We start from the raw sequence: 23,834 nt of genomic DNA on the forward strand, positions 1-23,834 counted from the left end.
GGTAGTGACTGATAACAGTTATGCTGGATTCTTACCCCACATCTTCAGTGAGAAGGTCACTGGGACTCCTGCTGTCCAGGTCAGATTTATGCAGAGTCAGCTAGAATACAGCACAGCCAGCTATAACAAGCACTGTTAGAATACAATGGTATAGCCCAAACAGAAATACCTTTTTGCACACGGTGCTTACCTTATAGCGTTCATTTTCTATTCTCCACTCGTCTAGCTGCTGCCTGAGTTGCCTGTTCTCTCGGTGAAGTTGTTCTATCACCTCCTGCAAATGGCTGTTTGTAGAACGGATAGTAAGCATAAAGCATTTACCAACCAGCTTTTGGTACATTACCCAAAGCTTGGGCTATCACTAATCAACTGTGTTAGCACAAGGTACAGCATCTCTTGTAGACATTTTAAACTGTTTAGAAGGAGAATGATTATACCAGCATGGGGGGGTCAGAGCAGAATACCAAAACTCCACCCAAAAAAAAATTTTTTTTTGCATAATGAAATAAAATGTAATTCTAAGTAACTTTCCAATATGTATTCACTGAAATCTTGTTTGTAATTGTAGTTTTTGTGTGGAACTTCCCTTTTCAAGGGGAAATATACACATTTTTGCCTTCAACATGAGAAATATAAATAGAACTTATGATGCCTTTGGGCTGCCTAACAGACTTAGAATGGGGCTGCCTTTTTTTTTTTTTTTAAAGTGGGCCCACTTTAAAAAAGGGGTTAACCCTTTAGGCACTACAGATCCTAGAATCTACTATCTGTGAATAAAGGTACAGAAATTCCACAGAATGTAGCACTTCCAGGTTGAGAAGCTGAGCATTTGGTTCAGTAGACCCCAGGCATTCAGTTTTATGTTGATATGTTACACACACGTTTATATGTAGGCTGCTTTGTTATTTATTTATTTTTTTTCCAGGGCTGCTTTTTACTCCCAGTCCAGCCCTGCCTGACACATTTAGCATAAACTAAACCAAAATAAATAAACCATTAGGGTGACAGCACATGGGGAGATTTGTTGCTCACGGTTAAATCTTGGGCTACTGTGGTCAACAAGTCTCCCTAAAATGCTTTACCACCGGCAATAAAAGTGAATTGCTGTTGGCAAAATATATGTGGCGCTTTATTTTGTAAAGTTGCCTGAAATTTCCTCGCGAAGCAACCTCGGGCGAATTTGGAAACCGATGTGCCGCTAATGATATGAATTACATGACTGTGTCTATATAAAGTGTATTTTAAACTGAACAGAATGAAAGCCAAATAATGAGGGGGTCTGACACTGGATGTATCTGGTAAAACTTAATGCAGTTGAAAGAAATGGATTTGCAAGAACAACTCACTCCTTTTCTGTTGCCAGCTGCCCGATCTGTTTACTCTGCTCCCGGATCTTCTCTCCTAGGGTCTTGCTGGCTTGTCTGTTACATAAGGTGACAAGTTAGATACAAGCTAAGCTTCATATAGAAAATGATGTTTTAGTTCAACAGCAGCTTGCGGTGCATTTTGTGTTTAGTGCAACTAAATTAGGCCTATTTTTTTTTTTCAAAAAAGATAAATAGCGATGGTGCAATGGAGGATGCATTTCCATTCACTACAGAGTTTCCAATATTTTCTTTTGCTTCCCTATGTTTTTTCCTACAGGGATCCAAATTGTAAATCTATTTGTACCAGTGAGTTTAAGTGTAAATATACACTGAGGTGTGAATGTATATCCAAAAACTTTGCCCAATTTTAGTAAATCTAGACCCAATGTATGAAGTTTTCCAATGTTTCTAATGTGTACCTTCTTCAATAACAATATTTCTGTTTGCATGCCCTTCACCATCATTAAGGCTGAGGTAATAGTGGCAAAGAACAAGTCTATGCATGAAAGCAAACACGCTACTAAATGGGTTTGCTAGGGGAGGCACTTACTTTTGCTCGCTCACCCAGTCATTTACATTGCTCACGACCAGTTCACTTTCATGGTGCAAGCGGCGGCAGTCAGATCTTGCTGCTTCCAAAGAGTTTCTCAGAGTTTCCAGCTAGAGTAAAATGAAGTGAGTTATGCCACCATGCAGATACCGAGCAGCTAAAGATGTAACCCACCGCCTCCCCCCAAAAAGAGTTTTAGTGCTGGCTCTTCCACACAACTCTGGGCAGCAAATCCACTATTGTTACGGTGCTGTAGGATTTAATGACATCAAGAAACATGTGCCACACTGGCTCCAGCTCTGGAATGAAACAAGTCCCACAACAGGTACACCAGGCACTTGCCTCACTAGTAGCCGCACTGTATTTCTGTTTTAGATGGTTGAATGATGTCTGCAAAGCCTCTTTCTGTATGACAAAAAGAAACAGACATGACTCCATTTTATGTACCAAGATGGTAGTTAATAGGAATGAAAGAAGATCTGCTGATTAGCAGCATTACAGTGTGTTGCCCTCTGAGACAGCAGACTTTTTTCACCCAGCAATATGTACTACCTCAATTCCCTCCTGTTTTGTTTTTTCTATCAAGGCATCAAGTTGCCCCTGCAGCTGCTTCATCTCCTCTTCCCTCTGTCTCTGCTCACGGGAGCTGTCTTGGTAGAGCCTCTGGCAGTGCTGCAGCTGGTTGTTCAGCTCCCTCCGGCGCCCCTCACTAACCTCCACCTGGAACATTAAGAGCAGGAATGTGGGTGACTGTGCACCTTGTCATCCAAAGTCAAATCATCCCCAAATCTGCCCAGTACAGTAATCTCTAGTCTGACTGTTCATGTAAGTACTAGTCTGTGTATATTACACAAAACATGTGGGTTGATTGTAAACATTTTGCATTTAATCATATGAGAAGCTCATTGCCATTTCAGTATTAGTATATACTGGTCAGTTTGAACACAAACAGGGAGCTGAGAGGATTTATAAGGAGCTCCAATAAAGTTTTTTTTTTAAAAAAAGTTCAATATACATTTTTGGCGCAAAGTAAAACCAGCACCATATATTATGTATTTTGCCAACAACACTGGGGTGGGTTTAGTTATGCTATATGTCTCCTTTGAATTTAAAATGCAATATGTTTTTTTGTGCTCAGCATGCATTTGTAGCATGTCGCATCCAAAAAAACAAATGCAATTCTGGAAGCTTGTGAATAGAGCAAGGCAGAATATAGTGGAATTATTCACTGATGCGTTTAGGTGCACTCAAGCCTGTATTGCATAAAATACACACCCATTTGTAAGAGCCCTGATAGCAGTGGCAGAAACAGTATAAATAAGCCAATTAAAGCACTATACACAACACTGTCTAATGTTCTTCTATACCAGCGCCTTGCACTTATTTTGTGCACAAGAAGCACTAGGAGCACATGTCTGTATGTGCCTATAGGTTCTTCGCTCAAGGCTATCTTCTTGCTTTTGGACGCATGATCATAAGACAGCTCAGTGCCCAGAAGTAGCATTATAGTAGCACACTGCAGAGGAAGATTAGCAAGAGAAGCACTGGGGTGTGAAATCTCTAGCTCAGTGCTGTCCAAACTGCGGCCCACAGGCCACATGAGCACGCTAAGTTAGCATGCGCACACACAAACAGCTAAGGGCAGGCAGAGTATGGATCACACAGCAGCATGGGGCAGGCAGAGTATGGATCACACAGCAGCATGGGGCAGGCAGAGTATGGCACACACAGGCAGCATAGGGCAGGCAGGGTATGGCACACAGGCAGCTAAGGGCAGGCAGAGTACTGCCTGTGTGTGCCATACTTTGCCTGCCCTAATACAGGTTTTTGCATTCTTTTGCTTATTTTCCCAGCATCTTACTAGTTTCCACGAGTGATTGTTTCTTTTTAGGGACCTTCCAGAAGCACCCCTAACAAAGAGCATCTGATAGATACTGATGCGTGCATACCAAGAGTACCCATTTGACATTATTAGGGCTTTAGCACTGAAATCTGCTTGTTATCCCTCTGTTCCCCCCATTACTGTACAATGTTACCTCTTGATCTTTCTGTCGCTGAAGCTCACGCAAAGAATGGACCTCTGCGGTCAGTCTCTGAACACGTTCCTCCTGTGCTGCAAGTTCTCTCTTTAGCTCAGCCTTTCTCTGTTGACTGCGCTGTAACTCATTCCGCAGAGCTGCCAACTCCCTGGTGCGCTCAGATAGCTGTAGAAATAGTATTTAAAAGGTGGTTTTTTTTTTAATAATTGCATTGATCCTTGCCTTTCAAGTTAGTGACAGGTAGGTGAATGTTAAAAAGGGTAGAATGTTAGAAAGGGTAGTTGAAAAAGTTGTGCCACAAAAAGTAGATGATGAAAGGCAAAACAGGATGACTTTGCTTGCAACCAGGTACTGGGTGTGATATTTATACTGTACACAGTAACAGGTATGGGAGTAATGTGTCTTTGACTTCACCCATTATGCTTCTCGAGAAAGCGCAGGTAGAGGATCAACCCCTTAACCCCCGTGTGCCTGTACCCGGTCTGATTCAGTGGCTCCGGGTGCAGGCACACACAGCAGATATCTGCTCTGGAATGTGAACTCTTACGTGTGACATCAGCCTTATTAGTTGAACTGGATACTCTCAGGTCTATGGATGATACAAAAAGATTCCATATATCTGTATCTTTATGAGCTGATGCATTGCAAAGTGCAAAAACCACTGCCTTCCAGGGTTTATTTACTTTCATATGGGCTGGTATAGTTCTGAAAAACATAAGCTCTGTAGCCTAACTTAGCAATAGCCCAGCAAAAGTAGTCCTGCTAAGCTTGGCATTACATTCTTTTTGGCCTGTGGAAGTCAGCGTATATGGGAAATCTCAATGTTGGTACTTTATATTTTATTTAGAATAGTTATCTGGAAATCTCTCAATTAGAGTCCCACAGAGTCCATTTTAAGTGAAAAACTCTGATATAATAAAACAGTACCTTGTACTTAATCCTAGTTGCTGCATGAATCCATATTGGTGGCACACCAACAACAATGGTTTTATATAATTTAAATTATTTTTAGTAGACTTAAAGGTGAAGGAAAGGTAAAAACTAAGTAATCTTTATCAGAAAGGTCTATGTAAATACAGCCATAAGCACTTCCTCTATCAAAAGGAATACAGGATTTCTTGTCTCTTTTTTTGTAAACATGATGTTCCAGTGTCTAACTTCCTCTCTCAGAAATAGCCTTAATTCCAGGGGCCAGAGTCTGCGCAGTTCTCTCCTCTCTCCTGCTCACCCCTCCCCTCTCCTGCCCCCCCTCCCTTAGGAATGTGTGATCTCAGTTCTAACAACTAGAGACTGCAGGCAGGAAGCTACTTAAAATGGCAGCTGCTATCTTAAGCAAAAGGAGAAAGCTTCTAAAGCCGTTTGCTCAGGTATGTTAATGGTTTCAGCAGAATAAATGTAGTGTACTAGGTGGCACTTATGTGGCAAATCTATTGGCAGTAAAATGCCAAAATGACTTTCTTTCTCCTTTAAGGTACAGAGAGCCAAATCATGGAAATATGTGTTATCCTGAACCCCCCCCCCCCCCCCAGCTCCCAGGCATATCAGGTAATAGACCCCATGCCTGTATATTTCTTTACAGAACTTTTTTCCTGTTTTAGTAGTTCATTTTGTAAGTATTACCTGCTCCATGGCCTCTCTCTGCTTGGCATGTGCTGCAGTCATTTGACCTCTCAGTTCTGTCACACTCTCCTGTGCTGTGCTCAGTTCCTGGCTTTGGCCCCTTGCAATCTTCTGCGCTGCCTCCCCCTCTGAACGCAAGCATGACAAAGATTCTTCCAAGCGATTTAGCTAAAAGTACAAATGATGTAAGAAGAAATTGGTGTGGGAATCACTCCTGCTCCTGTTCCACAATCAGATCTTTGTCTTCACTTTCTGACTTTTAGTAGGCTGGTCAATTTAATAGTAGATTGGTTTCCTTTAGGTACTGCAATGGTGCAATTTAAGCACCTACTGTAATAAAGCCGTTCCATAGAGTCCTATTAGCAATTAGCATGCATTGGGCTACTGCAGGCTTGAACAATACTTGAAGGAAATATCACATTGGTTGCTGTTACTAGGCATGAGAAAGCTTTGTTCCTGTTATTATAACATGTGATGTAAAAAGACCTTAGCACAATGTAATAAATGTGGGAGTTGTTCATAGGCATTAAGAGGATGGAGCTTAAAGACAGAGTAAGTGGATGAGGCTTAAATGTGGTGATGTGCAAAGTGTAGGAAAGAGTCAGGCATACTGATGCATAAAAGCAAAAATATACTGCTGTACACTTACCTCTTGGGTCTGGACTTGGATTTTCCTCTGTGTCTGTAGCAAAGCATTCTTGGTTAATTCCAGTTCTGCTGCACCCTCTCTGGCTCCCTCGTGTGCATTCTGAAATCTCCTTTCTAGTTGTGAGTAGCTTTTCTGCAAGCTCTGAAGTGCCCGATCTCTTTCTGCTAACTGTTGCAATTCATGTTGTCATTGATTAACACTTACCAACAATATACCCAGTTCATTCTTACTTAATTCTCTGCATGTCTCTGCCATTCATGCTGTCTCTGTCTATACTCACCAGCCTGTTAGAGTGCTCGATTTTCAGGCTCAGCTCCTCTACTTCTCGCTGCAGCATGCTCTCTCGATCTTTGCTCTGCTGCTGTTGTCTCTGCAGCTCATCATGTCTGTCCTGTTGCTGTGCCAGCTCAGCTCGGAGACTCTTCTGGATGGCATTCTGCTCCTGTAACTGATAGTTACCAGTGTAAAAATATTATATAGAGCAGTGCTGTCCAACTGGCGGCCCGCATGACCCCCCTCTGTGTGGCCCCCCACCTGTCTGGCTGCTTTGATGGCTTACTCTTGTTTAAGCTTTAAATGGTATCAGTACTGTGATTAACTGCCCCCCCCTGCATGGTTCTCACCTCAGATTCAGGCTGTAATCCCCCTGTATTGTTTAAATATGTAATCCCCTGTACTGTTCACACCTTTTAATCTCTGCATTGTTCACCCCCTGCAGTGTTCACACCTCAGGCTCAGGCTCTAATCACCCACATTGTTCCCCTGTTCACACCTCAGGAGCAGTAGAAACCCACAAATAATCCCTGCACACTACAAAAAGAACATATACTGAGGTGGTACTTTAATTAAAAAGTTTTTTAATATATAGTTATTGTGCAGACTGTAGGAGCAGTGCCAGCATTGTGTCACTGTAGGCTGCCTGTGTGTGCCATCACATCATAGGGCAAGCAGAGTATGCCACACACAGGCAGGGTAGGGAAGGCAGAGTATGGCACACACAGGCCAAGTATGGCACAAACCAGCCAAGAATGGCAAACACAATGAAAGTATGGCACACACAGGCAGGGTAGGGAAGGCAGAGTATGGCACACACAGGCAGGGTAGGGCAGGCAGAGTATGACACACACAGGCCAAGTATGGCACAAACCAGTCAAGAATGGCACACACAGTGAAAGTATGGCACACAGGCAGGGTAGGGAAGGCAGAGTATGGCACACACAGGCAGGGTAGGGAAGGCAGAGTATGGCACACACAGGCAGGGTAGGGAAGGCAGAGTATGGCACACACAGGCAGGGTAGGGAAGGCAGAGTATGGCACACACAGGCAGGGTAGGGCAGGCAGAGTATGGCAGGTTTTTGCTGTACTACAACCATTAATATGGGTATGGTCATGTGATAACATGGGTGTGGTTTCAAGTGGGTGCGGTTTCAAAAAGGGGAGTGGTCAAAACTGGCTTCCATTATCGGCCCTCCACCACGTAGGTCGGAAAAATTCCGGCCCTCAGTACAACAGAAGTTGGACAGCACTGATATAGAGCAATTAGAATCAACCTATTCCAACAGAGGTACTTGTGCCACTCATTGTTACCTGCTGCTGCATAGCTTTACATTGCTCCTGCTCATTGGCCTGCTCAAGCTGAAGTTTACTAACTGAGTGCTGCAAACTCAAGGCTTCTTGTGAGGAGGTCTGATGTTTCTTCTTTACCTCATTAAGCTCCCACTTTAGTCGTTCCATTATTGATCTGCTCTCAGAGGCACAGAGGAAAGGTTAGAGACACCTAAGCTACAATGTAACATAGAGACACTTTGCTAAATCCTAGTACCTGCACTGTTCCAGCTCCTCTTCGCTGCTACTTGTCCTCTCTCTCAATGTGCGCATTTCACTTTCCAGCCTGCGCAGGTGCTGTTCCTGTCTCACAACCTCAGCCACGCGCTCACTTAACTGCTCCTGGGTGCTTTGCAGTGTGCTCTCTAATAAAAGTGTCTTTTCCTCTTGACCAGCCAGCTCCTGCACTGTGATAGAAACAGGGACATATCAGCATGTTTATTCTATACTGCTCCAGTAGTATTAATGTACTTAACACGATTTCATGCATCTTTTTTTACTCTCTTATTTGAATTACCTGCTTGTTGATGAAGTGCATATGTTTCTTTAAGCTCACTTTTCAGATCTTGCATTTCTGTTCTTAAGGAACAATTTTCTCGTTCTCTCTGCTCACATTCTTTCTGTGAATTCTGCAATCTCTTCTCCATCGCTCGAGCAGACTCAAGGTGGCGCTCTATCTCCTGTTGCTGTGATTTTTGGGAACTGCGAGCTCTAAGGAGGTCAGCCTCAGACTGACGTAACACAGTATCGCGCTTCTGGATGGCCTGCAGGAAGCAAGAAATGCAGCTGAGCTGAGTACTTACATGCAAGCAAACATGCTAGAACTGTATCTTTAGCGAAATACACCATGAACTCCATGGACATTAGAATCCTCTGCTTTCTGACTTTTACAGTTATCAAATTTAAATAATTGAAATAGTATACTTGCCTTAATATGTAACAATGTCTCTTTTATAAAGTTATATTTCTGCCATATTCTCTCCCTAACCACCCATCTTTAATCCACCTTGCTTTTTTTAAGCTCATTCACATTCTCACCATTCCAAAGTCAATAAGGTTATTTATAAACACTATTTGCACCTGGGCACTAACCCATGTCAGCCCAAGTCTGCAGCTGGCTGAAAAAGAACTAATGACAGATTAGTTGCTATGGGTTACTGCCCAGATGCAAATTTGCCCATTGTTAATAAATGAGGCCCAATGAGTTACTTGGATAGGTCTCTATCCCACCTGTTTTTCTCTAGTCAGATACAATATTTAGGTTTTTAAGTTGAACACATACAGAAATACAAATAAACTATAGAGTTTGAACAAGTACTTTGGGTGCAAGGTACTAAAAAGGAAAACATTTGCCTGGGTCTAGTAACCTGTAGCAACTAACCAGATGTTTGCTTTAAAGTACCTGACCTCTGCTGATTGGCTGCTGTGGGTTACTAGACAAGTTTTATGTTATTTTTTTTTTTACAATACACTCTTATACCTTTAACACCTGCCCCAGGGTGGTGAGCTGTCCCACAAATACAAATGTCCATCTTCTCTCACCTGTTCCCTCTGAGCAAGACGTTTAGCACTTTCTCTGAGCTCCTCCTGCAGTTTCTGGATTTGCTGCTGTTGCTCAGAAACCAGAAGCTTGTGTTCTTGGATCTGTGATGCTGCGTCCCTCCGGAGGCTGCAAACCTCTTGCTCCAGGCGCTCCACATCTGGGTAAAGGAGGAGACAGTGACCGACAGAAATGTGCTGACACTTGATACATTTTCTGGCTAAAAGCAGTAGGGGTCATTTACAAACATGAGTGCAGTTGTGGTCCCACTGATTTCCCTGCAGTCAGTTGAGCAAAAAAACACTTTCAGTAAGGGTACTTGTATTAAAATGTGCTCCTTGCCTGTCTCCCAAGAAGGGGAATACTACTGCCGGGGCGCACTTGGCTACTGTACCTTCAGCTACATCGCCCAACAAGCCCCTTTTAGTGCTTGTGCTGTTTAACGCTGCTGTTATTATTTACTTTGTCATAAGGACAATGAGGTGAGTAATGTTTCTACTAATAATTTCACTCTGTGGTAATGGTGCGAACAAGCAGTGTTCCTGGGGCTTCATTTTGGCCGAGAAAATACTAAAAATGACAGGGGCTAGTTTTAGGCCCAGCCCGTTGCAGTGAAGATATGACAAATGGTATAAAAGCAAAAGAGAAGCAATTTTATAAACAAGCAACTTATTCAGGTATTAAATATGCTTTTTTGAACCTGCATGTGATTATATGGCCTCTCCTACCTCCACTCTATTTTATTCAACTTAGGGCAGTGCTGTCCCACTGGTGGCCTGTGACCCCCCTCTGTGTGGCCCCCCACCTCTCTGGCTGCTTTGTAAGCTTTAAATAGTATCAGTACTGGCCCCCTGCGTGGTTCACACCTCAGATTCAGGCAGTAATCCCCCTGTATTGTTTAAACATGTAATCCCCTGTGTTGTTCACACCTTTTAATCCCTACATTGTTCACCCTCTGCATTGTTCACACCTCAGGCTCAGACTGTAATCACCCACATTGTTCACCTCTTCACACCTCAGACAGCAGTAGAAACTCACAAATAAACACTGCACATTATAAAAAGAACATATACTGAGGTGGTACCGCAATTAAAAAGTTTTTTTTAATATATAGTTATGCAAACTGTAGGAGCAGTGCCAGCATTGTGTCACTGTATGCTGCCTGTGTGTGCCATACTCTGCCTGTCCTATGCTGCCTGTGTGTGCCATGCACACAGGCAGCATAGGGCAGGCAGAGTATAGCACACACAGGCAGGGTAGGGCAGACAGAGTAGGACATGCAGAGTATGGCACACACAGGCAGGTTAGGGTAGGCAGAGTATGGCACACACAGGCAGGGTAGGGAAGGCAGAGTATAGCACACACAGACAGGGTAGGGAAGGCAGAGTATGGCAGGTTTTTGCTGCGCTACCACCATTAATATAGCTATGGCCATGCGATAACATGGGTGTGGTTTCAAGTAGGTGTGGTTTCAAGTAGGTGTGGTTTAAAAGAGAGGAATGGTCAAAACTGGCTTCCATTATTGGCCCTCTACCATGTAGGCCAGAAATATTCCGGCCCTCGGTACCACAGAATTTGGACAGCACTGACTTAGGCATTGTCTGTTTGTTAGTAGCCAGAGCTGCATCCTCACCCCTGGCTACTACCTGTCTGACGTGCTGGGGCTAAATACCCATCCCCAGAAAACAGGCACCAAACAGAAGCCAGTTGCTGTAGCAACTCAAAGCAGCATTATGCAATGTGTACATTTAAAAATAAATGATTAAGAAGACTGTATGCCAAAGCGAAATCCACATAAATTCAGAACGTATAGCTGAATTAGCACCAAAAGTGGTTAAGTGAAATGCTTACATTGTGCATTAAAATAAAGCTTAGAGGTACAAAGCGAAATGGAGGCAAAGAAACAAACCTAGTTAGACAGTGAGAAGCACAAGCCAAGCAAAGCAGTATGAGTAAATAAAACAAAAACACTGACTGGGGCAGTAAATGTGCATTTAGGGTGCAGTGTGGATCACAAGGCCAGGCAATGCCCGACCACTGGCAAAATCCCCAGCCGTCTGCAGGAGGAAATCATCTAGTAAGTGCCAAGTGGCATCAATTATTTTATATATATTTATATATACATACACACACACAATTATTAATTAGCCACTATATTCAAAGGTGTTTTATTATCTGCCTATACAAACTCCCTATTATATTGTTGTCCCCATGCTATAGTGCCCCCCCACACCCTGCCATATGCAATGCCATTAGCACAAACCTACCTTTCAAAGTGCTGTTTCTTTGCTCTCTTTCTTTAGATAGATCCAATTTCAGCTCATGCAAAAGTGAGTGGCTATGAGCAGTCTCCTGCTTCTGTCTTTGCACCTCTGCCTCTACGTGGTTCAGCTCCTGAGCATGGAACCAGCATAGTGTTAGAACTATCATACATACACTGTGCTGCATTAGAGGAGGTGGAGGGGCCACCTTACCTGGTTAAGCTGCATGACCAGTCTCTCCAGCTCTCCATAGCTGTTGTCGCTGTATCTGTGAGTGGCTTTATAAGAAGCAAAATCTGTCTGCAGTTTCACTAGGTCCTCTTCCAGTTCTACTACCTGTTAAACAGACAGATACTATATTAACTAGGGATGCACCAAATCCAGGATTGAGTTTGGGATTTTGGCAAGATTTTGCCTTTTTCAGCAGGATTTGGCTGAATCCATGCCTCTGGCTGATCTGAATCCTAAAAATCATCTTTTTGTCACATAAGAAAGCTGGAAGACACGGAAGCTGAAATTTTTTCACCACGTATGAAGCGTGTGATTGTCTTTAACCCTTCCTTTTCCTAATTTGCATATTAAACTGAATATATCAGTTGTTATCTTTCAGCTATGGCCCTTGTTTACAGAAATATTCTTCCTCTGTATATTTGCACATATACACAAAGCACCATTTCCATTTGCAGAGGTATTCTCTTTTGACATCAACAGAATATTCATCACCATTCAGGAATGGGAAGCCCCATCATTATCGGGGCTCTGAAACAAAGGGGGCCCAAAAACATATACTTGTATGGGTGGCAGAGGAAAAAATGCACATGCCCTGGATCACTGTAGTCTTTGTAGAGGTTTCTTTTATACCATGTTCCGTCAAAGTGCAACGGTGCAAATATGCAAAGAATAAATATATGTAAACCATGCCCCAATGAAATAAATATGCACCCACCAAAAACACAGTATATTTACTTCATTTAACAGTTTGATATGTGTATGAATATCAAACACAGGGTGCATTACCATGCAATTGTGTGTATTTGGCTAGAGAGGTACAAAGATATGGGAACATCACATTTCTACATTTATAATGCACACATGCTATGCATCTGGAACATTATGGCAAGACTGCATGCTGGAAAAGTGTCAAGACTGCAGAAAATAGAGCAAGACAACCAAACAAACTGAACAACATGGAATCACAAGGGGTTAATAAGCAATTATCTGCATTTAAACAAAGTACCAGATTGTCCTGGAAAATGAATTCTCTTTGTGCCAGAGAACTGTATTACATGCATGCCAGGATGGTTGCACAAACAGGGCAAGCAAACTTACATCTGTTTAAAATATCAGGACAAGCTGTAAGAATTCTGGTATATATGACTGGAACCTGCATAGGAATAAAGGGATTCACTTTAGCCCATAATAAGCTCATAAGTAGTACGACTGCCTTGAAAGGCAGTGCCTTTCTCTATGCAAAAATAGTTTTTGGGGTTCCCCTTTAGCAAGGTGTTGACTAAAGTGATAGAATTGGCCAACTGCAAAGGTTAAATAACTTTTAGTAGCTTTGTTCAGACAGCACCTAGCTTTCTAGGCTCATAGCACACTGGGCACTATTTGCCCAGAGTATTTCAGCTGGCTGAAAAGTACCCATAACTGTTTTGTCGAAGTTGAAGTGCAAGTATGATGTTGCTTGGGCCTGGAATTACTCCACTGACTGAAAAGTACCCAGTGCCCTAATGTAATGCATTATAGCAGTGGCTGTCTACCCGAGACCACATACTCATATGATCCACCTGGAAGAAATGGCAGTTTTTGCCTTAGCTGCTGTCTAACAGGGTTGGACTAAAAAGGTAAGAAATGACCTGGGGCATTGATTTCCATTCCTGTAAGATAAGGAAAGATGTGATGACTAGAGGGGATCATCTAATGTTATAGCAAAACGCAGCAGCAGCAACACTAGGTACATAGGTGGAGATAAACTGAGAGCACCAGGGAGCCCATTCTGGCTATTAGGCAGAATATTCCTAATAAAAAAGAATTAGGACTAGGCCTCAGGATTAGTAAGGAAAATATTAGAGGGGATAGATACATCTATTACATGAAAGACATCCTCCACTGACAGCCTACAGCTATAAGTCCATAAAACCAGAGAGTCCTTGAGTTACTTACTGAACCGAAACCACTCCCATGACACTTTGGGGAAACAGAGGCTACATAATGACTTTATCCTAACTAATAGCTTACCTGTCCATGTAACCCTGCTGCACGTTCTTTAACTGACTGAAGCATTTCCTCATTCTCCCGTGCTTGCTTGCGGCTTGTGCTTAGGTCTGCTTGTGTGGCCTGAAGTTCCTGTGTTAACTGATCAATGGCTTCCTCACAACTCTCCAGCTCTGAACATTTGCTTTCTAGCTCCTGCTGCATAACCAGCAGCTCTCCTCGCAGGGCAGAAAGGCGTGCATCTCTCTCAGCCACCTGCACATAAGCACAGTAAATTAAAAAATTAGGTGTTACTACCACAATCCTACAGAGGTGTCTTTAAACATTTGCCTTCAGTGAGAAGTGAAGAAGGCCAGTCCCTCCTGTCCGTATAGAAAAATAAACAATAGTTTTTAATCATACCAAGCTTTCACTGCTTTCAACTCCTCTAGAATAAAGGCAGAAATGGATTACCAACAAATGGTAATCCAAAGGTGGCTTAGTTTTGTTTTTAATTTAATTTTTTTGAAACTTGCCAAAGACTAGCCCTCAATATTGCTTTTCCATCTAACAAGGTTTAGGGTGAAGACAGACAGAGCTACTAGTAGCAACTACTTGTCACGGCTACTAAAATAGACAATGCTGATCATTTACCGATAATAGTCTTAATGTGTTTTAGCAGAGGCAATTCTCGGTATTGACTATGGCAGGGTATTTTCTGGCATTTATTAGTTGCTACTAAGTAGCTCCGTGTGTCTTCACCCTTAGAATTAGCATGTTATCTGTGCTTTGCATGAGGGCGGCACTGCAATCTGTACAAAAATTCTTATCTCTCTTGAGCAGTGCAAGAGATAACCAAGCCTGATGATGGACAGAGATAAGCCAGAGCCAAGCCTGAGGGCTCTGGCACACGGGGAAATTAGTTGCCCGCGACAAAACTCCCTGTTCGCGGGCGACTAATCTCCCCGAGTTGCCATGACCCGCCATCCCACCGGCGAACATGTAAGTCGCCGGCGGGATGGCACACGCGGCGGCGCGATTTCCCGAAATCGCCCAAAAAGACTCACGAGCCCTGAGAAGAGCAAAATAAACAATTCTCTGACCTATAGAGGCAGATTTATCAGCATTCTGATATTAGCAGTTTTAGGGGGTTATGTAATAAAAGGCACTAAGTTTGCCCAGGAACAGTAACCCATAGCAAACAATCAGCAGGCAGCATTTATTGGTCACCTGTTTAAAAGCAAACGTCTTTTTGGTTGCTATGGGTTACTGCGACTGGCAAACTTCGTGCCTTTAAGAGTTTTTATATAACCACAAATAAACTTGTTTCAATGAAAACCACAATTGCCGTGTCACCTAAGGTGGGCATATCAGGAGAAGAATTAAAATAGGGGCTGCATGGGCAGTCGGACCGAGGACTGCATCAATGAGACGATGCAGTTCCTGATCCAATGGGAAAATCAAACCTTCCCGATTGAGATCTGCCCAATTTTAGACCAGATATTGGTCAGGTATGCTTATTAGGGGTGCCCATACATGGACAGATAAGCTGCCGAAACGGTCTAAAGGACCCTAATCGGCAGCTAAAATTTGCCCATTTATGGCCACCGTAACTTTGTAGGTTGGAGCAGCTGATTCCTGTTCATATGTTAATAAGTTTGGTCTGCGGTGGGGGAGGGGCCTTTGATTAACTCAAAAATACAATCTGTGCCAGAATCAGATTTTTTTGTTTTTCTTTTATGCAAAAAGGATATAGCCATAAACTGGGTGGATGTGTCGCTGCCCACTATCACTTTTTGGCAAGAACTAACTAATAAAGGTATACCAAAAACATAAAATCAGAGATTTGGGTATGCAAACAATATGCCATAAACTCTTGACCCCTTGGTTTGAGTCAAAACTATAGCACAAATGCAATGATTTGCCACCCTTCTTCATTCACCAACAAGTGACCGTAAAATAGTTTGTTCAGCATTTAACATTGTATTGACCTTGTTCCACTGGGGATTTTCCTTTAAAAATGGTGAGTTCTAACTTTCACCCATTGATAAATACGCTTCTAAAAATTTAGTTTTTATGCTTTATGTTTTTATGTTTTTACACTAACATTTTGATAAATCTGCCCCTGTTTAGTGAATTAACTGGTATTCACTACTATTAAATATAGCAAAGAATTAATAGGATACCCAAAAATTGTAGATCTTTAATACTGCCTAGGATCCACGCTCCCAAATCATTCAGTGCAGTAAATATACTGGATATAAGGAGATAAAGCCAAACGGAGAGATAGATGCATTTATAAATGAGACTTTTTTGCAGTCTCCTCTGGTTGGTAGAAGGTGCAAATAAACCTTGCAATTGCTTACAATGCTTTAAGCTGAATTCATATTTAACATGTGTCTTTTCCTTTTATGCCTTTTGCACTGTATCTAAACACAAACCTCAAGTTTTAATTCTTGCACTTCATCTTCCATCTGTCTGACATTGCTCTCAAGCTCCCCAGCGCGGCCCACACAAGCCTGGTATTTACTGCGGTAGAGTTCCATACTGCTAAGTGAAGAGCCACTCTGATTCTCAGCATTCAGTGCTCTCTCTTCTGCTTCCCACAGCCGGGTCTGCAATTGCTGAACTTCCTCCCCTTGCACACGCAAGTCCGCATCTCGCTGGGACAACTAAGACAAGACAGCAGTGGAGAGTAATACAAAACAATCATGAGTAAAGGTCATTAGAATAGTACAGGTATGGGATCCTTTACCCGGAAACCCGTTATCCAGAAAGCTCAAAGTTAAGGGAAGGCCATCTCCCATAGACTTTATTTTAATCAATAATAATTAAAACTTAAAAATTATTTCAAATTACTCTGTACTTGATCCCAACTAAGATAAAATTCATCCTTGGTGGCAAACCAATCCCAATGATTTTAATGATTTTTTAGTATAGAGATCCAAATTACAGAAAGACCCCTTATCTGGAAAAACCCCAGGTCCCAAGCATTTTGGATAACCGGTTCCATACCTGTAATATTGTAAAATTGCACTCAAGCAAAAGAAAATATATAAGAGATGTTTAACCAATAATAGCCATTTGGGAGGTCATGTTTCGAGTAGTATTTTAAAAGTATTTAAAGGGAATACTGATTTTTACTGACAGGAGAGATACTGACAAAGAAAACATTGAGTTCATGGGTAAAAGTTGGCAAACCAAAGGGGAAATTTTACAGGCAAATGACCATTTGTTTTCACCTTCTCCTCCAGCTGCAGTTGCATATGTTGCGCCAGCTCCAGATCCTGTGATAGCCTCTCTCTGTTTGTTCTTAAACGCTGAAGCTCAACTTCTTGATCCTCCTTTCTCCTGGTTACAGATTCCAATTTATCTTGCAGGCGCAGAGTATCCTTTCTCAAACACTCTGCTTCTAGCTGGTGTGCCTGCCGTAAGGATATAATCTCCTTCTGGTGCCGCTGTACCTATGATGTATAAAGTAAATAGATTTTCCACAGCTTCACCATTGCCCATCACAATTTCCACCTCAGTGTATAAACAATTACATTATTCCTTTCCCTTGCTCCTTTCTCACCTGTGCATTGGTCTCCTCTCTTTCTCTTTGTAGTTCAATGATGCATTTTTCCTTTTCACTGACTGCATTTTCCCGGTCTGTGCAAATTTCTTGGAGGCTTCGCACATCACTCTGGAGATTCTTGAGTTTAATGCGGACACTGCTTAACTCATCACTAGTCTCCATAAGCTGCAGATCAAAAGTAATGCTTCATTTAGCCATATATTCCTAGGAATCCTTGTGTGCTATCAATACACGGCTATTGGACATCTGCTAAAATGCATTCTTTGTACACAGGACCTTACATGGTGAAGTGCCACAAATATACATAACTGGCATTGTATAATCATTCAACCAGCTCCATATTCAGCAGGAATTTTCGCTGCATTATCCCAACCAAATCCTAAAATGGCATTAAGACAGACAATGCAGCTAAATGTAAATACAGCCACAGCCCCTTGTATCTGACAGTCTATGGGGCCGATTCACTAAAGGTCGTTAACGCTTATCACATAGTGTTAAAAAGTGTGCGATAATTAAGTACCAATCAAAGTTATTTCGCATGCGTAAAAAACGCAAAATCGCAAAGCGGTATTTGCATCGCATTGCGGTAATTATCGAATAGAAATAATACTAACGCAGGATTCACAAACACATATGAAGCGTTAAACGCGTAAAATATCACAGTAATATGTGCTAATATTAACACCTACTTGGAGTAGGCGGTATTTAAAAACCATTGCAGTTCGTGAGCGTTTGGCAAGACAAGATGGAGTTTGCAGTCGGATTTTTGTTGGCTTGTGAAGAAGAGGATCAAGTATGTGATTGCCCTAGAGCAGGGGTCCCCAACCTTTTTTACTCATGAGCAACATCTAAATATAAAAATTGTTGGGGAGCAACAAAAGCATGAAAAAAGTTCCTAGGGGGTGCCCAAAAAAGGCTGTGACTGGTTATTTGGTAGCCCAATGTGGGCTGGCAGACTACAGGAGGCTCTTTTTGGCAGTACACATAGTTTTATGCCTCCAAAATGTGCCTCAGAGCCAGAAATTCAAAAATGGGCACCTGGTTTGAGACCACTGGGAGCAACATCCAAGGGGTTGGTGAGCAACATGTTGCTTATGAGCCACTGGTTGGGGATCACTGCCCTAGAGTGATGTATCCTAGAGTTTTCTGGGAAATGGTAATTTTCAGAACGCTAGTTTTCAGAAAGTAGCAGATACGTGCGCAATAGTGTGTGCTAATATGGCGTGCTACGAAATAACGCATAAATATATTGCATGGTTTAAAATATTGCTTAAAAATATGTCATTGCCAGATAAATAACAACAAGAACATCGCTTCTTAATTCAGACAAGTGTCCTTTTAGTGAATTGATTGTTAACTCGCAAAAAATAAGAAGTGATATTATTTTTAACGCAAGCTATAAATATCCCTCATTTTTTCGGGCTTAAGTGAATCGGCCCCTATATGTCTTAGTCAACAGAACTGTTTTTTTTCAGTATTTATCCATGTATATATTTTTTTTTAAATTCAGGTAAAGTTTTTTGAACATTAATTTATAGCCAAGTGAGGTATAATTACATCTACTGCAGTTTTAGAATAATATTGTGTTTACATGCATGTTTAACACTACTGTACTACAGACAAATACTGCTCAACAATTGCATTAGTTAGGGGCTGTTCGTCCAACCATTGTCCCCATATTTTGTGGAATTTCTCTGGATTCCCTCTTTTGAGGTAAATCATTTGTTTTAGTTTTCATTCATTAACTTTCCCCAGGTCTGCACTTCTGGAGGGGTGGTACTCTTCCAGTTTTGTGTAAATACTTTGGGAGTTCTGCTTATTGTGGGTTGTGTTGTATGGTTTATTCTGTCTAGGATTGTGGACCAGTATGACTGAATATCTTGACATTGCCATAGCATATGTATCAGGGAGCCCTTATCCTGACTGCATCTTGTGCATGCATCAGGTATAGCAGGGTTCATTAGATGTAATCTAGTTGGGGTATAGTAGGCTCTATATAGCACATAGAGTTGAATCATTCTGAGCCTGTAACCATATAATATAATATACAGATATAAGGCCCTTGGTGTGGATCTATTGAGGTAAACTAGCAGTTTGTTATTAGCCAGAACAATGCCTTCAGACCTGTGGATCCTCATGTGGGCTCCTTAAATTCTTATGCAGGAAAGATTCCTACCTAGATGTCCCCTATGTTGTTTATGTCTTTATCAAACCATATGCCCTATGTTTCATTTCTGCAACCAAGGGATAACCTAGATTATGCCAGATGGGGGTACGAGGGTCTGTAGTTTGTTCTGTTACCATTTGTGAGGCCATTCTTTATATCCATAGTGTTAGGATTAATTGCAGAGAGCTGCTGTTATCTTGTTTAGTGGGTTTCCATAGTAACTAACCCAATGGTTTGGTTTTTGCAGCCTGGAAGTTGGGCAGAGAGGATCCAAGTATATTCTCATATAAAAGCAAATCCTTTACAATGCAACACATGTAGCATATACATACAGTAAGTGAATGATGCACAAGAAAACATGTGCTTACTTGAATTGCAGCCAATTTCTATGCAAGACTATAGCCCATAGCTTCACTGTATGGGTGACTTAACTAATGCACACTCCACCTACTGACCTCATTTTTCACTTGCTGCAGTTCTTCATTTCTAGCCATGAGATCTGCACGAAGATTTAGTATCGACTGATCACGAGTGGATACCTGGATGGAAAAAGAAAAAGTTAGACTGTTCTTTTTCTCTAATCACCCTAAAGGTTGTCTTTAGAGTTAAACCCCCAAAATCAAATCTAACGATAATATAATATAATCCAGATAATACTAATACCACTGCCCAAAATGAAATATTCCCCTTACAAACTACCAGTACCTCTTTTTGTGCAGCCTTGTGCTTCTCACTCAGGAGGGTGAGGTCCAGTTCCAGGTTCTCATTTTTGCTGCTAAGCTGTGAGAGCTGCTTTGCACTCTCATTCTTTCCATCTGCTGCTGCTGCCAGCTCCTGTCTCTGCTGTTCCACCTCTGCCTGGCACTGAAACAGCTAATAGGAAAAACAAGGACACCAATAAAGACCTCTCTTGTGATTTATTACAACAGTCAAATTCCATTTCTTAGGGCCAGTCATAAATGCTTTAACCTATAGGTCTCCCTTTAACCTCCAGAGTGGTATGGGGGCCATTCTTAAAGTCTCAAAAACACTTCAGTTTCCTCAAACTCACCTGTCCTTTGCAAGATCCAAATTCCTCCTGTAGTTCAGAGAGTTCCTGCTGCAGAGATTTAATTGTGTTCTCTTTCTCTTCCACCTGAGCTCACACAAAGAGAAAGGGGAAATATTTGATGAATACTTTCATCTTATGTTTCTGATGCTATGATGCACAAATTTGCTTACCTAACCTGCTGTGGCCAGGGTCACCGTTCCCTCTATTAAAAAGTTTAGATGAAAGCGGTTGTGCTGAAAGGGGCACTGCAGTTTTTAAATCATTAACAGAGGAAAAAACACAAACCCATGTGATTTAAAGAAAAACTTGAGGTGCTATCCACATTTCATGGACATCTATGTTTTGGATGATTTGATAGCAGCACCCAGCCCAAATATTTGTTTTTATTTTATAGAAGTGAAACTGGGTGTCCTTCCTAGAAATGCTTGTTTTGCCCAGAACAGACAGACTAATAAAGCTGTATCTTGCATGTGCCCCAACTCAAACATCAGTTCTACAAGATGATTCCACAGCCAGCTGTGACCTCCAAGGCCAGAATATTCCAGCAGAGACTTTCCACACACAGCTAGGTAGCAGTATGTGTGCATGCATGTATAGTATGTATTCATTTGCAATTGTGAGAAGCATGCATTTCGGAATCCCCACAAAAGTATTATATACCACTGCAATTATTATAGCAATTATTCCATATTTCTTTGTTCAACACTATTTGCAACTTTCTCAAGGAATATATGTATCTGTTTACAAAAACTATCAAGAATACTGGAAGTTGTCTCAATGTACCATGACCTGTGGAAAGGCATTCAGCATTTGCCCTTAAACCTTATATGATCATGTCACTCCCCAGTGAATTGTATTATCCCTAGTATATTTTAGAAAGGGACACAATATATTATAGCTGGGACATACCTGTCTATCTGTCTCCTGCTTATATTCATCCATCTCCTGTGTAGCTTTATATAGGGCATCCTGTGAAGTCTGCAATTGCTGTTTCAGAGCTTGAAGCTCTGTATCCTTCCTACTGACATCAAGTTGTAAAGACTCTTTTTCACTTAGTGCTGCATTTATACGCTGCTCAGCTAGAAATACCTGCAAAGTTTTAGAAACTGATCATGATGGGAGCAATAAGAGCAATAAAAAGACCAACATTAAACAGGGAACATACATTTTAAGGTGCCAGTGCTTCCACTTGTGCCACATACCAACTGCTGCTTACAGACACAAAGCCTTACATAAAAAGAAATGAAACTATAAGAATTACACATTATACTTTATGTTTGATTGCAGGAGCTGATGACACATGGAACACTGAAAGAAAAGAAGTGATAGTAGGTGACAGTATTCTCTTATACAGTGGTACCTCCTTTTGAAGATCATGAAGCTTGCTCTGCAACATATCTATTTCCTCTTGGAGCTTCAAACTCTTCTCATATGTGCTCTGCTCTGCAGACTGGCTGACAGATACCTTAGCCTGCAGCTGTTCTACAGTTCTGGTTTGGAAATGTATCTGTCCAAATTTAGATAACATATCATCAATAACCACTAAACCATATATTCTGTTGACCAAATACAGTGTTCTAAAACGAATGATATTTTCTAAGATTCATCCTAGTTCCGCCTTTTTGTACCTTCATCCCACCCTCTTCATACCTCCTGTTCCAAGTCGTCTCTTTGAGCCTTGCTGTTACTCAGCTCTCTCTCCAGCCTTACAATGGTCTCTGATAGAGATAACTTTTCAGTGCGACATAATGTGAGATCTTCTCTAAGGCTACAAATTGCTGCTTTATGCTGCAAGGCCTGCAGTAAGAACAGTAAACTGTTACATGTATGATTCAAGGTATTTTTATATGATGACAGGACTTGTCTGTATCTGTCAGTAAATCAGACTAGACTACAACATTTGCTTTCAATGTGATGCACAGAAAAAAAATTAAAGAACTGACAAAAAAAATGAAAAAAATGAGAATGAAAAAAAAATGATCTCACCTCATCCTCAGCAAACTGTATTTGCTTTCGCAAAGCTTGAACCTCTCTATTCTGACGCTCCGCCTGCTGATCTTTTTGGTTCAGCTGGAAGATATGAAAACACGCATACACATACAGAATGAAATCTATAGTCATATCTGATGTGATGTAAAATCCCAAATAGCTTGACTGATCTAGTAATAGATGAGGATAATGAAAAAATAAATCACAAGTAGAAAAGTGTAACTGGAATATCTGAATAAAAGTGAAAAAAGATCGTTTTGTTCCAAACTAAACAAATCATGGCGCATTTGAACGGCGACTGCATAGTGAGAAAATATGCTATGGACTGAACTGCTCCTTGAGGCACAAAGCATCATATACATTTCTGAGCCTGGGTTGGCTCAATAACCACCTGTATTAGTTATGCAGGGTCTTTAGCTGGCCATACACGCACTGAAAATATCGTACAAAACCTCGTTTCGTACAATATTCGGTGCATGTATGGCAACTTGCCGAGGCATCCGATATCGCAGAAGGCTGTGGATATTGGTCGGCTCACTGATTGGGCGGGTTAAAAGATTTTGATTGGGCGCCATTGATACACTACCTCACAGAAGGTTAATGATCAAATTAAGGAATATTGGCCTAGAACATAATATTTGTAATTGGATAGAGAACTGGCTGAAGGATAGAGTACAAAGAGTGGTTGTAAATGGAACATTTTCTAATTGGACCAGTGTGGTTAGTGGAGTACCGCAGGGGTCAGTCCTTGGTCCTTTGCTTTTTAACTTGTTTATTAATGACCTGGAGGTGGGCATAGACAGTACTGTTTCTATTTTTGCTGATGACACAAAATTGTGCAAAACTATAAGTTCCATGCAGGATGCTGCCGCTTTGCAGAGCGATTTGACAAAATTGGAAAACTGGGCAGCAAACTGGAAAATGAGGTTCAATGTTGATAAGTGCAAAGTTATGCACTTTGGTAGAAATAATATAAACGCAAACTATCTACTGAATGGTAGTGTGTTGGGGGTATCCTTAATGGAGAAGGATCTAGGGGTTTTTGTTGATAACAAGTTGTCTAATGCCAGGCAGTGTCATTCTGTGGCTACTAAAGCAAATAAAGTGCTGTCTTGTATAAAAAGGGCATTGACTCAAGGGATGAGAACATAATTTTGCCCCTTTATAGGTCCCTGGTAAGGCCTCACCTTGAGTATGCAGTGCAGTTTTGGGCTCCAGTCCTT

General features: G+C 41.5%; 1 protein-coding gene across 6 annotated transcripts in view; it reads right to left on the reverse strand.

The window, feature by feature from the left end:
* The window catches only part of pmfbp1 (polyamine modulated factor 1 binding protein 1), an 82,105-nt gene that overhangs the window by 496 nt on the left and 57,775 nt on the right, over positions 1–23,834 (reverse strand). For all 6 annotated transcript variants that reach the window (XM_004913625.4, XM_004913624.4, XM_004913626.4 and 3 more), the window contains 27 exons: positions 22,609–22,692; positions 22,273–22,419; positions 21,983–22,129; positions 21,532–21,711; positions 20,623–20,706; positions 20,277–20,444; positions 20,027–20,110; positions 17,402–17,569; positions 17,070–17,291; positions 16,269–16,499; positions 13,873–14,103; positions 11,845–11,967; positions 11,638–11,764; positions 9,373–9,530; positions 8,348–8,594; positions 8,048–8,237; positions 7,813–7,966; positions 6,506–6,673; positions 6,226–6,393; positions 5,577–5,744; positions 3,954–4,121; positions 2,470–2,637; positions 2,260–2,322; positions 1,918–2,027; positions 1,347–1,421; positions 191–284; positions 36–100 (listed from right to left, as the gene is read on the reverse strand). In XM_004913625.4, the coding sequence (XP_004913682.1) occupies positions 36–100; positions 191–284; positions 1,347–1,421; positions 1,918–2,027; positions 2,260–2,322; positions 2,470–2,637; positions 3,954–4,121; positions 5,577–5,744; positions 6,226–6,393; positions 6,506–6,673; positions 7,813–7,966; positions 8,048–8,237; positions 8,348–8,594; positions 9,373–9,530; positions 11,638–11,764; positions 11,845–11,967; positions 13,873–14,103; positions 16,269–16,499; positions 17,070–17,291; positions 17,402–17,569; positions 20,027–20,110; positions 20,277–20,444; positions 20,623–20,706; positions 21,532–21,711; positions 21,983–22,129; positions 22,273–22,419; positions 22,609–22,692 (3,992 nt within the window). The remainder of the gene's footprint in view (positions 1–35; positions 101–190; positions 285–1,346; positions 1,422–1,917; positions 2,028–2,259; positions 2,323–2,469; positions 2,638–3,953; positions 4,122–5,576; positions 5,745–6,225; positions 6,394–6,505; positions 6,674–7,812; positions 7,967–8,047; positions 8,238–8,347; positions 8,595–9,372; positions 9,531–11,637; positions 11,765–11,844; positions 11,968–13,872; positions 14,104–16,268; positions 16,500–17,069; positions 17,292–17,401; positions 17,570–20,026; positions 20,111–20,276; positions 20,445–20,622; positions 20,707–21,531; positions 21,712–21,982; positions 22,130–22,272; positions 22,420–22,608; positions 22,693–23,834) is intronic.

Source organism: Xenopus tropicalis, chromosome 4 (assembly GCF_000004195.4).
Source record: "Xenopus tropicalis strain Nigerian chromosome 4, UCB_Xtro_10.0, whole genome shotgun sequence".
NCBI classification, from domain to species: domain Eukaryota; kingdom Metazoa; phylum Chordata; class Amphibia; order Anura; family Pipidae; genus Xenopus; species Xenopus tropicalis.